General features: G+C 44.5%; 2 protein-coding genes across 3 annotated transcripts; both read left to right on the top strand.

The window, feature by feature from the left end:
- Window positions 1-384: 384 nt before the first annotated feature.
- LOC136542620 (COP1-interacting protein 7-like) lies at window positions 385-8,523 on the top strand. 2 transcript variants are annotated; one of them, XM_066535132.1, is made up of 10 exons: window positions 385-787; window positions 875-1,054; window positions 1,147-1,249; window positions 1,343-1,373; window positions 1,841-1,874; window positions 2,091-2,243; window positions 2,942-4,946; window positions 5,475-6,810; window positions 7,822-7,905; window positions 8,075-8,523. In XM_066535132.1, exons 1-10 carry the CDS (start codon window positions 729-731, stop codon window positions 8,137-8,139), a joined length of 4,050 nt encoding a protein of 1,349 aa, XP_066391229.1. In that variant the 5' UTR covers window positions 385-728; the 3' UTR covers window positions 8,140-8,523. The 2 variants fall into 2 exon arrangements, with proteins under 2 accessions (XP_066391229.1, XP_066391228.1); XM_066535131.1 differs by having other exon boundaries at window positions 1,826-1,874.
- Window positions 8,524-12,843: 4,320 nt separating this feature from the next.
- Window positions 12,844-14,403, top strand: LOC136547242 (uncharacterized). Its single transcript, XM_066539207.1, has 3 exons — window positions 12,844-13,759; window positions 13,808-14,186; window positions 14,281-14,403. The coding sequence occupies exons 1-3, from the start codon at window positions 12,931-12,933 to the stop codon at window positions 14,339-14,341; spliced, it is 1,269 nt and encodes a 422-aa protein (XP_066395304.1). The 5' UTR covers window positions 12,844-12,930; the 3' UTR covers window positions 14,342-14,403.
- Window positions 14,404-16,214: the final 1,811 nt, after the last annotated feature.

Genomic DNA, 16,214 nt, shown 5'->3' with positions numbered 1-16,214 from the left:
TAAAATTTGGTGACCTAACATTTCTTGACCAATTAAACACAAATTTACACCACCAGATGGTTCTTGTTAATTTCTTTATATCATCAAATGTGGTCCTTTTGAAACAGAAATCCCTCCAACAAACTTCAAAAGCCTACATCTTCTCCTGGAGCTGGAGGGGCAAAATGGTAAGCGCTGCAGTCCTCTTGATGCCGTTGCCGTTATATCCTCAAAGAGAACCAAAAGTGGCTGCCCTTCAGCTCCACCTACATTCTTTTGTCCGTATTCCAGTCACAAAAAAGAGCTTAACGTATAATCACACATGCACTTTAACCAAACCTCCAAAATCAAGCCAGTAATCTCTCTCTCAAATACCCCCAATTTTTTTCTTTATTTTAGCTTCTCCATTCCTCTGCAGCAGCCACCAGTGAGGCGAGTAGAGTCCACCACGACCAACACCAAACACGCAGTGGTGCTCTCTAGTCCTCTCTTCTTCCACTCCGCTCTTCCCCCGTCGCACGCGCGCTCATCGGATTCGGCCGCGTGCCGGCGAGATCCGGGCCGCCGCAGCACGGTCCGGCAAACGCCGCCGACGCCGCAAGCCGCGATCTTGTCGCCGCGGGAGCTGCATTGGCGCCCCACGCGGCCGTTCCGGCTTTTCTTGGGGGGTTACGGCGCAGGGTGGAGCTCGTGTCCGGGATCCGCCAGATCCGAGCTCGCCGGCGGCGGCAGCAGTGGTGGGGGCCGCCATGGAGGCCGACGCCCCGCTCGTCTTCGCGCTCTTCCAGCTCTCCCCTCGGCGTCAGCGGTGAGAAAGGGAGAGGATAGGAAGGAAAATTCCACCCATTTGATGCGTTCGTCTGGTTCTTGTGCGCTAAATGCGGTCCCTGCGCAGGTGCGAGCTGGTGGTGTGCGGCAATGGGCGGACGGAGAAGATCGCGTCAGGGTCGGTGAAGCCGTTCGTGGCGCACCTGCGGGCTGCGGAGGAGCAGGCGTCGGCGCAGCCACCGCCGCCGGCCATCCGGCTGCAGCTGGAGCGGCCCGCCCCGTGGTTTAGCAAGGGCACCCTTGAGAGGTCCGCTGATTGTGGCTTATCCAGTGGTTCATGGGTTGGCGGTGCCGAAAAGATTGGATTTTGATGGATGTTTGGTTGGCCTGTGCCTCCAGGTTCGTGCGCTTCGTGAGCACGCCGGAGGTGCTGGAGTTGGCGAACACCTATGATCTGGAGATGTCGCAGCTGGAAGGGGCCAGGAAGATTTATGCGCAGGGAGTAAGTGCCAAGCAATTGTTTCAGATGCTGGAGTGTTTTTCGCCTTCTGTTTCTTGATGTAGCTGTTGCCTAAAATTTCTGTACCTTGTTCAGGGTACTGGAGATGCTACCTCAGGTGGAGCTGGTATGTAGGATGATTATGTTTTGTGTTTGGATTGCCCTTCCGTTATCAATTGGGGTTTGGATATTGTTAGCTTAGTTCATCTATGTTCATACCTGATAATTTTTCCCTGCATTTTTTTTTATTTTTTTGGGAATTTAGTCACTGAATTTCAAATATCTAATTGATGGTAAAAATAAGAAGCAAAGAAGGAAGATATAGATGGGAACACAACTGGATAATTGATCCCCATGGAGTTTTAGGAGCACTGACTATGAAAGAATGCATCGGATAGCACCAACTTTGCATTGGAAGCAATCTATGTCTAATTTAGGAAAGACATAAATGCTGTAATTAATTGTTAACTGTTTGTGGTGTTAATGAATATTGATATAATGTTGCATTGTTAGTACGATCTTGCATATCTTCTGTTTCTGAATCTAGTTTATGTAATCTCTGGCCATGCTTATTGGCAGCTGAAAATGTTACAGCCTCAGCGGCGGCGGCGGCGGCAGATATTACAAAGTAAGCCCCTTTGTCATGTCTGTTCTTATTCAATTGTTTCTTCTTTTCCACATAACTTGATTTATCTGAGTCTAGCATGACCTATCGAATCAGTTTGTTGTTACATAATAAGACATGCTGCTGTTCTTGTTTGGTCTGCTGCCCATTTATGGCTGTTGCACTCTTGTGTTTTGTAATTTAATAGTTTGCCACTTTATGGGTTCTATTCTTGTGCAGGAAAGAACTTCTTAGGGCAATCGATGTGCGTCTAAGCGCCCTTAAACAAGATCTGGCCGCAGCTTGTTCTCGAGCATCCTCTGCTGGGTTTAATCCAAACAGTGTATCTGAGCTTCTTCTTTTTGCTAATCATTTTGGTGGTAGTCAGCTGAGGTAATGCTTAAAACCTGCCAGTCTCATAATGCTGGTATATAGTTATAGCTTAATGTTGTTGCTCATAAGTATTTTTGTACCCGAACAAAATTAATAATCATATACGAAGCTAATCCTTGAATGCAACGCAGCACTGCATTTTGGTTCCTCTAAGAGTTGATGGACTGTTAAAGCTGCTGCAGTTTTTTCATAATTTATATCCTGTAACATAAGCGGTAATATTGTGTACAAGTTACTCATTTTCTAGGTTAAGCAGGGAAGTCTCATTTAGGATATGTACAACCTCTCGTTGCATAGCAAAGGATAATTTAGTTTTACAACTTCCTTTTATTTAGAAATCTGAAAGCCATTACATTGCATGGTAAATTTTACATGATTAGTTTATAAACAGTATGACATGATTAAGAAAGTAACAGTCTAGATTTGGGGAGATGTAAAGCATAAACTTAGAAAATTTACAATTGAATTTTGGGAAAGTGGGAAAGTTTGCATGGAGAGGAGGTTCTTTTAATTGGGATTACCAATATGCTGTGAAATCTGTCGAATCTCTGTAGGCCCTCAATCCATTGTTACACTGCTGGTTGCGATGGCAACACTGAAGTTATTCAGTGCCCACTCTGCTTTATTTTTTCCCTTTATTGTCTTTCCTGTTGAGTAATATTTGGACATGTATAACAACATAACTTTGTTATGTTCAGCGAAGCATGCACGAAATTCATGTCGCTTTGCCAGCGGCGTCCTGACATCAGTCCTCAAACTGCACAGCCAGCAGTTTCATCACACTGGAAGGTCTTTGACGATGGGAATGTCCGTGGTTCTTCCAGTTCAGACATGTCTATAGATGAGCCACAAGTTGATCTCGGTGAATCCAACAACAAATCTACAGTCAGTGGAAGTGGCTCTCAGGTCCACAGACTAAGCAACAGACAAGGTTTAGAAGCCGCTGCAGAACAGCAACCCAAGCCAACCATCCAACAGGCAGTAGATAAACAAGAAGCAGAAACAGATGCGTCTCCTGCACCTGCTGTAGGAGGGCTTTCAAGGCGGCTGAGTGTGAAGGACAGGATAAACATGTTTGAGAGCCAAAAAAAGGAGCAGACTCCAAGTTCTGGTAACAGCAACTCAGCAGGTACTGGTAGGGTGGTTCCAGGGAAAGGTGAGCACCGCAGGGTTCCTTCTGGTGCCTCCATGGAGAAGTTAGTTAGAAGGTGGAGCAGTGTTAGTGACATGAGTATTGATCTCAGCAACAATGAGAGCGGTAACTTAAATGACAAAAAAGATAATGGAACTCCTGTCAGGACTCCAACATCTACTGATTTGGAGGCCAACTCTAAAGTAAGAGCTAACGAGGAATCTAATGGGCAGAAGGATTCAGTCACATCACACTCTTGGCCTTGTCAAAAGGATAATGTACCAATGGATCCGGCCACCACAGATTTGTGCCCACCCTCAACTTTATTTAATACACTTGCTCCTCAGAAAGAGAGTATATATGGTGATGGTGCAGAAAACGACATGGTTCTAAACTCTAGCATTGAGAGTGAGTCATCCTTTGGGAAAGAACCGGGGGTTATTCAAGGACACACAAGGATGTCAAATCATGCTACTTCAAATGTTTCCACTCGAAACCGTCTAAAATCTTCTGCAAAGCCAGTTGAGGAAGCCTTGCTGAAAAATAAGGATGTTTTAACTAGCTCAACGTCAGAGGAGCATGTCTGCATGATAGATAAGGAAATCACAGCTGTTGCTCATGAAGTACCAGTTGCAAGTGAACAGATTCCCCAGAATGATATTAGAGGTCTTCATACAAAAGATACTCACACTGAAGCAGAAGTGACTGGAAGGAAGGATCATCCTTTGCGATCATTTGGAAAGGTATCTGGTGGTGTTAATCCTAAACCAAAAGCGTCATCCAATTCCCGAGCTAATGTTAAAGGCTCATCTGGTAGGGATGAGGTTACCTCTACAGAAACTGAGTTTCGTGACGCTAGTTTGCAGCAGAATCGTCTACCACGGAAGGCAGAGGATGTAGGGAGAAAGGTTACAGCTGGTTCTGATTCAGATTGTTCTGCTCGTCAGGGAACAAATTTGAGCAGGCAATCATCCATTACTGATCAGGAACTAAACTTGCAGGCTAGAGTGGTGAGACCAGGAAAAGGGAACCAAGATCGGCATGGCGAATTACAAATGAAGGCAAATGAGTTGGAGAAATTATTTGCTGAACACAAGTTAACATCCTCCCGACGAGGCAAACCTACAGATGTGCAGGTTGATAGCACACCTATGGTGAGTGAGGTAAAGCAGACAACGGTTCTTCATGAGACAATTCATACAAAACAAGTTGTAAAGGAGAGTATAACAACCAATGATTTTGATGCCTGTGAGCTTCTGAAGATGGTGAATAATCAAGGATTTAACATTAGCACACCACAAAAACTTGGCATTCTAAGTTTAGAAGAGTCGAGAGGGAAGTTTTATGACCATTATATGCAGAAGAGGGATGCAAAACTGAAGGAAGACTGGAAACTGCAGAGAGAGGAGAAGGAAGCAATGTTAAAGGCTATGCATGAGAGTCTAGAACGGAGCAAGGCCGAGTTGCTAGCTAAATTCTCTCGGTCTGCAGATGTCCCTGACTCAACTTATGTTTCTCATTCTTCTCAGAAGATTCCTCCTTCGCGATCAGCAAGAAAAAATAAGGATCAGGTATTGAATTATATTTAACTTAATACACTTAAAAAGCGACTAAAGATTTTTTTGGTAACTGAAAATGCTTAACATGCACCTTGTGTGTGGGATTTTCACTTTACTTCAAACGTTGCTTTGAAGTTCTTTGATCTAGAAAAGTAATGCCTTACAAAGTATTTGTTCAAATTATTCACTATTTAAGTGCAATATGCAAATATTAGAATCTTATAGTTACATACTCCCGCCGTCCCTAAATAGTTGTCGTTCTCGCTTCACGAGAAATAACTTTGACTAATTTTATATTAAAAACATTAATATATATGGTACATAATTAATATCATTAGATAGATCATTGAATCTATTTTCATAATAAATTTATTTGGAGATACAAATGTTGCACGCATTTTCTACAAATCTAGCCAAACTTGTGGCACGAAAACAAAAAACGACAGTTATTTAGGGATGGAGGAAGTACAATGTTGTGGAGTACTGGAATAATGCAGAATATGGACTTTACTTGCATTTAATTTTCTTTGCCATTTGCAGGGGGTTGACTCATTCTTGGTTGAAGAGGAACTGAATAGTGACTACCTATCTGGTGATGGTTCTTCCAGGAGTGCTGATTCCAGGAAGCATTTTTCAAATAAAGTTCCTTCCACCCAAAAGGCATCTGCTGGTCCTATCCATAAGCGTTCATCAAGGACTGCAAGCTCCGGTTATGCTAATCGCAGGAATCCACCAGAAAATCCTCTCGCACAGTCTGTCCCCAGTTTCTCTGACTTAAGAAAAGAAAATACAAAGCCTTCACCTGGACTCAGTAGAGCGGCTGCAAGAGTTCAGCAAAAATCTTTTGCCCGTAGCAAGAGCATTATTGAAGAGTCAAAGAGTATATTGAAAGAAGATCAATCGAGGAGGTCACAATCTATGAGGAAGAGCCAAATTCCTGATGAGTTGAAGGACATTTCATCAGGGAATGAGGATATTTACAATTGGGCTCCCTCAAGAATTTCCAAGAACCAATCAGAGGGAGCTTTTGCTTACAGTGCCCGCAGAACGGGTCCTCCAAAGCCTTTTCTTAGGAAAGGCAATGGGACCCACCCTGTTATAGGTATAGCTGGATTTCAGGCTGCAGCTGCCATGATGGCGAATGCTCTCCAGCATGGTGACAGTGGTGATTTTGAAGATCAGCAAGAGGATTCCCCTGATGATGCCAAAGAAGAGGAAGAATATGAAAGCATTGAAGAAAACCTTAGAGAAAGTGACTTTCCTGCTGATTCTGACAGTGAGAACCCAAGAGCGAGTCACGAATTTGGAAATTCAGATGACGCAGGGTCAGAAAATGGCGATGCTGATTTTCCAAGTGAAGCATCCACGATTGGTGGTACTAAGTTCACTGCTTTTACAGGAAATGTTCACAATCCAGCTGGTGATGTTCCAGCACCCTGGAGTTCTCGTCTTCCGCAGCTGTTCCCCTACACGAATGATAATTCAGATGGTGACGCTTTCGCTGATTCACCGTCGGGATGTCCATCACCATGGAATTCTCATTCACTTGATGAAATAACAGATGCTGATGTATCTCGGATGCGGAAAAAGTGGGGCAGCGCACAGATGCCTTTTGCTGGTGTCAATGCATCTCAACAGTCACGCAAAGATGTTTCCAAAGGATTGAAGAAACTGTGGAAATTTGGTAGGAAGACTAGAGGCGGTGATGGTTTAGTAAATGATTGGGTATCTGCTTCCACTGCCTCAGAATGCGATGATGACATGGAAGATGGGCGGGATCTGGTAGTAGGATCTTCTGATGATTTCAGAAAGTCTCGAATGGGTTATCTTGCTTCATATGACGGTTTTGTTGAGAATGAGGTTTTTGCTGAACAAGGTATTTGACTTTCTAATTTTCTGTAAAAGGTCTTTTGTTGTCATTAAATTAGTTAGCATGCTTCTCAAAGTAGTATTCCCACAATTTATTTGCATTAGATAAAGTTTAAAGAAATGGGTCCTTTCTAATATGATCATCATAGTCCTAAATTTTCAAAAAAGTACCTGAAGGTTCCAACCATATGTCTACGAGTTGGTAAACAATTATCTTATATTTATCTGATAACTTTAGATTTCTGTTCTCCATGTACCCGAACAAAACTGTAACTGTTGAAAAAACTATTCTGAGCATTACTCATATTCTCGCTGAGGTATATATACCTAGGATAACCTATTATTCTTGGCTCATGTTATGCACACTAACCCTGGGCGCATTGGTTCTGCCTTATGGTTTGAGTAGTTCATTATATTGTCCACACTTCAATTTGTTGAGAGTGAGTGACCTGGTAGACGTTCCTCTGTTAATGCACTTGTCTGCATTAATCATGCACATGTTATCTCGCTCCCTAGATCATGTTAGTGGATCCACACCCCATTTCGAATGTGTGAATTTTTAAAAAGAAAGGTAAAGAGGTGCTAGAGCTGTAATTTTTCCTATGCTGTTCCTGCACAATGCTATTCGAAAGGATCCAATAACTTCTTTTTTGTGAGGCTGCCCTGCAATGGCTCGCGAGGAGTAGGATGGAACCTTTGAAAAATGTTGACCCTAGTAGCCAGGCCCAAATGTCAAAATTGTAATCCCCCCAGAAGCAGTAACTTCCGTGGATCATGATTGTATTGATGCCCAATGGCGACTATATATATAGACACAGGAGGAAAACCCTAAACTAGGAGATTACACTAATACCCCTGGCTATTATACCGTAACAGCACTCACAGGGCTTTATTAGCTCATGGATTTCTGAATCTTAATGCACCTGTATATCCTTTGGTTACTGTCCAATCTTAGCTCTCTTGCTACACATTTTCCTTATTAAAGCACAAAAGCTTGATGAAGATTCTTAATTTGCAGAACAATCACTACGCAGCTCCATTCCAAACCCACCTGCAAATTTCAGATTGAGGGAGGATCAACTGACTGGAAGTTCTCTTAAAGGTATAAAACTTCTAAACATGTATATGCTTATGTTAAGTTGCTCATTAAATGCCTATAATGTGAAGATCTTGGTTCTTCATACTTATTCTCATGTATTTCCCACAAATTTATTACTTATTATTCTCGAAGTCGCAATCTTCTCTAAAATGTGTTATCCCCAAAAATTCAGCGCCACGTTCTTTCTTCTCCCTGTCAACATTCCGAAGCAAGGGAGGTGATGCCAGACTCAGGTGATCCTCAAAAGACACCAGAGGTCGAGTGTATAAAATATCTTCTGAAGTTAGGTATGAGTATCAAATTTTCAGGGTGGTATGCGGACGCTGCTAGCTTGTGATTATATATATTGTGTATCTATGGCAATTCATATAAGCTGCCAGTTGAGCTCTCCATTGTTGCTGTTTGATTATTCTTTTTCTTAATATTCTTTACCTCCTGTGTAGAGTTGGACTTAAAGATCTTTTGCAATCTGTTCTTTCAACTGGCCTAGAACTCCTGTATTTTTTTCATTGTTTTTGTGATATATCTGTATCTCCCTCTCAACTTGTTTCTTGGTTCACATATATCACAAATTCAAGATATATGGTAATTTTGCCAAATAGAGAATGGAAACACTTGTTCAAGGCACACGCAAGTCACTTGTTAAGTGTGATGAGTGTATCTCTCTTTTGTTTAGAAAACTTCATCGAGTTTTCTGAAACTTCGCCTTATTTACTAGTGACTGCGCCACACATATCTTCGATGTATGTTTCAGCCAATTTTTGGAGTATTTATGGTAATAGTGCTCAAGTTCATGTACTTGGTTTTAGTTGATGACCGCATACCAGTGATGCTCCTCTTTGTACCTCACTCACTCTCTTTACCTTCATTTGAAATGATTGTGCATCTGCATGAACTCTTTTCTTGTAGCCCTTGCATACCAATGAACTCTTTTCTCGTAATCCCCTGGATCTGAAAAAAAAAAAACCCAAATAAGATGAATCTCATCTGTGATTCTAATACAAGCATGCAATGGATGTTTAGTTTCTCTTAGCCTATAGATGGACAGAATGCCTTCAAAGTTCTGAAAAGGCTTGCCAAATTGAGCTACTGCTGATTGTTTTGCTTGCCTATTGAGAATCATATTCCATCCAAATCTTCATTGAGCCCTGGCGACTAAACATCTGAAAATCGTGGGAGAGCATTGCATTCATCCGGGGTAACTGTCTCACTGAGCAATAGCCTGCCTGGCTGCCATCCTCTCTGATCCAGGTAGGTGTCCTAGGTTGAGCCCCAACCCAACCCAGTGGAGGCTACTGGCTAGGCCCTATCGTAGGCTCTGTAGATTGAGCATGCTGCGCCTCGCCACCGTCCATGTGAACCAATCACACTGCTCTGTCCCTCTCCTAGTTTTGGCCTATGCATTGTAGCCAAGGGCCTAGAGACGAAAAGAGCTGTCAGTCAAATGAATTTAGGTGATGTTTGGTTGCTTCTCCTAAATTTTAGTTGCTGTTCCATCGAATATTTAAACATATATATAGAGTATTAAATATAGACTAATTATAAAACTAATTGCATAATTTACGACTAATTTACGAGACGAACCTTTTAAGCCTAATTAGTTCATGAGTTGGCAAGGTGGTGCTACAGTAAATACGTGCTAATGACGGATTAATTAGGCTTAAAAAATCGTCTCGTGGAGCACTCACAAATTATGTAATTTGTTTTTTTATTAGTATCCGAACACCCCATGCAACATCCTTCCGACACATCTTCTGAATTTTAGTCACCGATCAAACACCACCTTACTCGTCCTTCTCGTCACTGGATTGGCATGTTTCAAGATCGCTGTCAATGCTTTCCGTCACTGGTTGACCTAGCACCGTACACCCACATATATACGGCCTTTCTTACGGCTTGCAAGCTGTTTATAATCAAAATAAACTAAAGTTATAAGCTAAATGACATGTTTCTCTGCAATTTTTTTAGCGACGCTAGCTTCTCTCCGCTGCCTTTATTTGTACTAAAACGCAGAACTAGGTCCGACCTATCGTGTGTTCACCATCATGGTCGTTTGGATCCTCCTATTCGGGCTGAAGATATGAATAGATCGTTTGCCTGTCCTGTCTTTGCCAGCCTAAGCTTCAAAAACTCATGGCTAATGTGGCCTTTGTCTTTTGCTTGTTCAGCTCTGAAATCTGAATGAATGTAATGGGGCGCATAGGTATAGCTCTGAACATTGCAATTGCAACTTGCAAACAGGGGCGGAGCTATGTATACAGTTGTGGGTCCAGACACACCCACGGAAAAAGAAATTAAAAAAGTGATTATATTCAATTTTTACCTACTAAGGCTTTATTGGGACGTAGTCGAATTCACATCAATCCACATGTGTTAGGTGGATTAAAGTGAAAGTTGAATTAAGGTGCTGTTTGGTTTAGGAATTGTAACGTAAACGTCAATGAAATCAGAAAGCAGTGTTAATGGTAACAAAGTAACAAATTACTGACTTTGTTTGGTTTCTGCCAGTAACGTAAACCAAAAAATCAGAAGCTTTTGCGAGAGCTCCTAGCATGATCCACGAAGCGACTGGTTTGTCCCATGAGAGCTGTAAGAACGTCAGCAGAGCCACCACCGCGCTGCTAGCCTTGGGTTGAGACGCACCTGTGCTCACACTGCCGCCGCCCTAAGCCCACTAGTCGTCGCAGATCCGTCTTTGGGGATGAACGAGGCAGTAGAGCCTCGCCGTCGTCCTTACCAGGTGCTATGCGCTCGCGGTTGGCGACGAAGGCGGGGTGGGGTGAGGGAGGAGGCGGGGCTGCGGCGCTTTGGAGGAGAGCCGCCATGAAAGGCCTCGCCGAGCGGAGAAGGGAACGAGTCGCGACTCGCGAGTTGAAGACGATGGGTGCCGTGCCGTGCTGCGTGGTCCTGTGCTATCCGATTACGTAAGAATGAGAGGGGTATCCGATTTGTACACCACGGTATCCGATTACACGGGATTTGATTGCTTCTGAGGCGGAAACAAACACGATTTAACGCAAACAATTACCGTCGCAAAAGGGATTACGTTACATGGAAGCGAACCAAACGCTATCTAAATTCGAACCTAACCCACGTGGATTGAGGTGAATCCGATAACATTCAAACAAGGTCTAAAAAGTCTATACACTTACAAGTTAACCGCACCCTTCAAATTTGTTTTAGCTCTGCCCTTACTTGCAATGCCAATCGCCCTCTAGCAGCTAGCCTAGCTTTAGCCTACAACTACAAGGGATGGAAGGGACTGCCGCGGCGGCATCCGGCATGGCAAATTGGTGTCGTCATCTGCTTATCACTCTCCCCTATGAAATGAAGTGAAATTGAACGTCAAGGAATGCATGCCTAGCTAGCTAGCCACTTGTATGCGAGTAGCAGTACATCACATTTTCAGTTGCACTTGCACACAAATGTTACGAACTTTTTTTCTTCAGTCAGAAATGCACTGTCTTGCCGGTCTCATCAGCTATCTTTTAATGTTACAACACACCAGCAAAATCAACCTTTTGGGTAGGGCATACGTGTGGGTGATTGAAATCCAAGGTAGTGTCAATGTTACTCGAGTACCGAAAAGATGACTCAGGCGACGTTGTGTGCAGTCAGCCAACGACATCACAAATCCACAATGTGTCAATGTCTAAGAAACTAGCTACCTACTCCACGAATGACTATGCCGTGCCCATATTGGCTCTTGCCGGCATAACGCCCAAAGGATAGCAGCATGCAAGCCATCTCCTCAACTTACAAAGTACACACTTCCTAGGACCACCCCTATATATAGTTATATACCTTACGATCCTAAAAAGAATACAATTCTAAATGCACTCTTTATCAAAGTATCTAAAATTTAACCAAATATATAGACACAAAAATTAATATCTATGACACCAAATAAATATATTGTAAAATGTATCTCATGATAAATCTAATGCTATTTATTTGTTATAAATACTAATTTTTTATATACAAATAGTCAAAGTCAAAATACTTTGACTTTAGTATAGCTGCTAGATAATTGCATTCTTTTTTTTTGGACAAAGGACGCAATATACTCCTATGTGGCATTTGCTCACACCACCTGGTGGGTCTCACCTTACCAACACTTTCTCAATCCATTGTTAAGTGCTCCTCCGGAGGAGCTAGTGCACTTGTGTTTCTCCTTCTTCACACTCATCGACTCCGACTCTTCTACTATTTATTAGAAAACGGCTTCTCCCTCTAAAAGTGTTTTGTATAGCTCCTCTGCAGAAGTGGTTGTTGGAACCGAAGCCATGACAAAAAGACTCTATGACTCTAATTAGTGCATGATGATGTGATAAAATGTTGCATGAGATTGGCCAACTCGTTGGACCCTCAGACTCTCAGTGCAGTTTCATTCTGGCCTTCCATCCCAAATTCTCAAAGTGCTACAGTACCTGTCACATCGAATGTTTGCGGCCCGTGCATGGAGCATTAAATGTAGACGAAAAAAAAACTAATTGCACAGTTTGGTGGGAAATTACGAGGCGAACGTTTTGAGCCTAATTAGTCCATGATTGAACACTAATTGCTAAATAAAAACGAAAGTGCTACAGTAGCCCCAAATTCCAACTTCGTGAAACTAAGCACGCGCTCTGACGAAACTCTCTCTCTCTCTCTCATCTTTAAAATTTTCTTTGCCGCCTCATCCTTGACGTGTCAGTATGAAACATCCACTGGGACGGTTCTAGTTCTGACGCACTCATCATATAGCCTTACAGTCATAGTGCATAGCTGAGGCCCGACTCGTGAGGAGACGAAGCCTGATCAGTGATCACAGCGCTTACGATGACAAGCTACTCATCCAGGCACAGACTAGACTAGCTGCAACTCCTTGACCTCCTTTCTCCTCCTCTTTCAGGAACAACAGCACAAACCAAGAAGAATAACCACACCTCTCAGCTGGGGCTTGGCTTACATTAGCAGCCTTGTGAAGCATCTGAGCTCCTCATCATCCACAGCAAGATCCCAACAAGACCATCACCGATCAACACCATGACCAATAATACCATACCACACGATCATCATCATCATCGGCTGCGGCCGCATCATCAGGAGATGGATCAGCTGCAAGCACTGGCTGTGAAGCCACAGGTGAAGAGGCAGGCGAGGAGGAGGAGGCACACGAGCAGACCGTACCAGGAGAGGCTGCTCAACATGGCGGAGGCGCGGCGGGAGATCGTCACCGCCCTCAAGATCCACCGGGCCAGCAGCACGAGGCATCAGCAGCAATCCACGTACCAGCATCATCATCACGAGCCGCCGCCGCATCAACCACCGTTGCAGCAGCTTCAACAAGAACAACAAGAAGAGGAGCAGCAGCAGGTGCAAGTGCAAGTGGCGTTTCATGATCGAAGCCAAGCGGCGGTAGACGAAGAAGCAACTCTGGCGCATACGACGATGAGCTATGCCGCCGCCTCCTTCGCCAACAACCCGTTGTGCAACTCTCCACCTGCGCACTGGATTGCTGCCGGTAGCTACTGCTCACCACCACCCATTCTTCGTCTTCCTTGTGATCTCACGCCACCTGAACTGCCACTACCCACTGCCTCCATGGGGGGATTGGTGGAGTTGGAGCACTACCAATACCAAGGCGGCTTGGAGCGTTTGGTTCGCAGCCTGCCTGCACAGCCGCTGGGACTGAACCTTAGCTTCCAAGGTTTTGGTGTCTCTGTGGACGATGGTGCCAAGGACGACTGTGAAGATCTGCTTGGCCTTCCATTGACCCAACCATCACCGGCAGCCTCGTACTCGTACTCACCTCCGGCAATAGAGACGGCGACCACCCATGCCTGTGGTCATGGATCACCGTCACCGGCGCTCAGTGCAACAGATGCAGAGAACGAGAAGCACTCGGTGATCGACGCGCCAGCAGCAGCGGCTTTTGTCCCGGTGCTGCTGGACGGCGGGGAGATGATGGCGCAGCAGACATCGACCGGCGGGGAGATGCAGGGCGTGGAGTGCAGCGAGGCGGCGGCCGCAGACGTGGCCGCGTGGTGGAGCAAGATCTTCGAGAGCGGGCAACGCGCGCCCCCAAACGCGGAGGACGTGGCGGCGGCCACGGCGGCCGGTTTGCCGGCGGATTGGCGGTGGCTTTGTGGCGACGATGATGTCGGTGCCGCTGAGCAAGGAGCGGTCACGGGGGGCGTCCCGGCGACGATGATGCACGTCGACGACGGCGACTACTACAGCTGCTGCTACGAGGGGGATCGCAGTCGCAGCGACGACGGCGAAGACGTCACCTTGCCGTGGTAAGAGTAAGACCTCGTGAGTTCATTCCTATGATATGATGATGTGAGTTGCGACATGCATTTCAGCTGCTTGTTCTTTGATTTTTTTTTTCAGCATGGACGGTATCGGCGACGAGGTTCAAGGGTGGGATGGGGAATGGTTCTCATGCTCTTGATTAACTGCACGATCGATCATGTCTACGTCGACGACCGTGCATTTCTGTACACCCAACTCGAGGTGTTCATGTATGTGATTTAATTTGATTTATTTGTGATCTCAAATGAATTTGATTTCTCGTAATTGGCATATGAACTAGCGGGAGCCAATTCCATCGTGCTGTATCCTTTGTGTGACTTGTTCTTCACATTGTTCATCATATCTCCGAGAAATAAGCCTACACTGTTTACACATGGCACAGCCCAAATAAGCCAAAACAAAGCCCAGAATTGTCAATTTTCGGCAGCGAGGCAGGAAATCAGGAACCAAATACCAGATTCAACTAGAATGATGCTACAATTTTATCAATCTTATTTTACTATTACTAATTAAAGTGCAAATGTAGCCTCAATGTTATAATTGTCATCAGGCACGGAAGAAAAAAAAAGATAAATAATAGAAATTCTTATAATGATCAGAAACATCTGGTCTTTTATTCGGTAGACTCTAATCATTGTTGCTAACAATAACAATTGAATCTATTGAATTTTATAAAAAAATATGCACCTCTACATTATGAAAAAATATAAAATAAGACTACAAGAACGACACCCAAAATAAAGACCCGTTCCATGTTTGGGGCAAAGGGTTCGATACCTATTTTTGATCTTATTCAACAACAAGACCCAAAATAGAACCCTTTCTGCAAATGGGTCTTCAGGAAAGAGGATACTCAGATTTATGTTGTGTCTCTCTTGACACCTAAAATGGGTCTTTTGTATAGGTACTCTGTTGGAGGACCCATTTTGGATTTGGGTGCTCTTATAGGTCACAATGCCAATATAAAAGATAATTTAAAAGAATCCCTATTTACATCTAAATCTATCAATCGGGTTCATAAACCCAGGGTCCTCAATGGGTCCATTTTCCAGCAAAAACTCAGCCCAGCAGACGGCATTACAACAGCGTGCGACTCCTAGGCCGACCTAGATACCTAACGACAGGCCGAAAGAGCAATCCAGTCTCCGACCGGAAAGTCTGGCCAAGGAGGAGACGATGCTCGCTTTCGACTCCGACCCGCTTTTTTGACCAGGAATACACCGAACCTCTGCCTACAGCTCTTCTCCGATCGGCGCGGTCGGAGCCGATTGGGAACGACCGACCGGAGACGCCCGCTCGGTGAGGACCCAAGAATCAGGCGGAGCAAATAAGGCAAGGCGCTCAAGTCATCCGTAATGCCGAGGACCGTACCCTGCACACCTGTAGGACATATTGCCGGGCCATGCCAGAAGGGTGCTTTGCAACCTTTCAGACATGTCAGAACATGAATAGTATTGTGGGCGTCGACATTTGTCCTACAGTATGGTAGGCGCCGACATTTGCCATACCAGAAGAACACGATGGAGCCTGCCACATGCATCTGGACGTCAACAGTATTGTGGGCGCCGACAAACTGTCTTGTACCCCGACGGCGTGAGCAACAGACTAGGAAACGCACTCTCTTTCTCTCTCAAACTTGTAAGGCTGTCCCCTTCATCTATAAAAGAGCGGATTCGCTCTCCTCCTAAAACGACGGTCATTCCGACTTTCTCCTGCTAAGCTTTAGACATTCTAATCACTCGAACAGCTCCACCACCGCTCTAGAACTCTAAAGCTAATAGAGCATACGTTACAATACTTATCGCATATAAGAGCTCCCGTCACTCTTGGCCCTTTAGTCCAGAGTCCGACTGGACCTCTAACACCCCCATCTTATTCCCACTCGTTTGTAACCCCACAGCAAACTTTGAGGACCTGGGCTCAGGAATAAAGTCACCGACCGACTTAAATTGGACGTAGGGCACGTTGCCTGAACCAGTATAAACCCTGTGTCATTGAGTGCTAGGCCACAT

The sequence above is a fragment of the Miscanthus floridulus genome, chromosome 3 (genome assembly GCF_019320115.1).
Source record: "Miscanthus floridulus cultivar M001 chromosome 3, ASM1932011v1, whole genome shotgun sequence".
Classification (NCBI taxonomy): domain Eukaryota; kingdom Viridiplantae; phylum Streptophyta; class Magnoliopsida; order Poales; family Poaceae; genus Miscanthus; species Miscanthus floridulus.
Note: the sequence above shows the minus strand (reverse complement) of the source record. Positions and strands in the feature narration are given on the sequence as shown.

Coding starts and splice junctions, on each gene's coding strand:
- LOC136542620 (XM_066535131.1), top strand. CDS start 729: ATGGAGGCCGACGCCCCGCTCGTCTTCGCGCTCTTCCAGCTCTCCCCT. Junction 788..874: donor CTCTCCCCTCGGCGTCAGCG/GTGAGAAAGGGA, acceptor GTCCCTGCGCAG/GTGCGAGCTGGTGGTGTGCG. Junction 1,374..1,825: donor TGCTACCTCAGGTGGAGCTG/GTATGTAGGATG, acceptor GCTTATTGGCAG/CTGAAAATGTTACAGCCTCA.
- LOC136547242 (XM_066539207.1), top strand. CDS start 12,931: ATGACCAATAATACCATACCACACGATCATCATCATCATCGGCTGCGG. Junction 13,760..13,807: donor ATCACCGTCACCGGCGCTCA/GTGCAACAGATG, acceptor TCGACGCGCCAG/CAGCAGCGGCTTTTGTCCCG. Junction 14,187..14,280: donor GAAGACGTCACCTTGCCGTG/GTAAGAGTAAGA, acceptor TTTTTTTTTCAG/CATGGACGGTATCGGCGACG.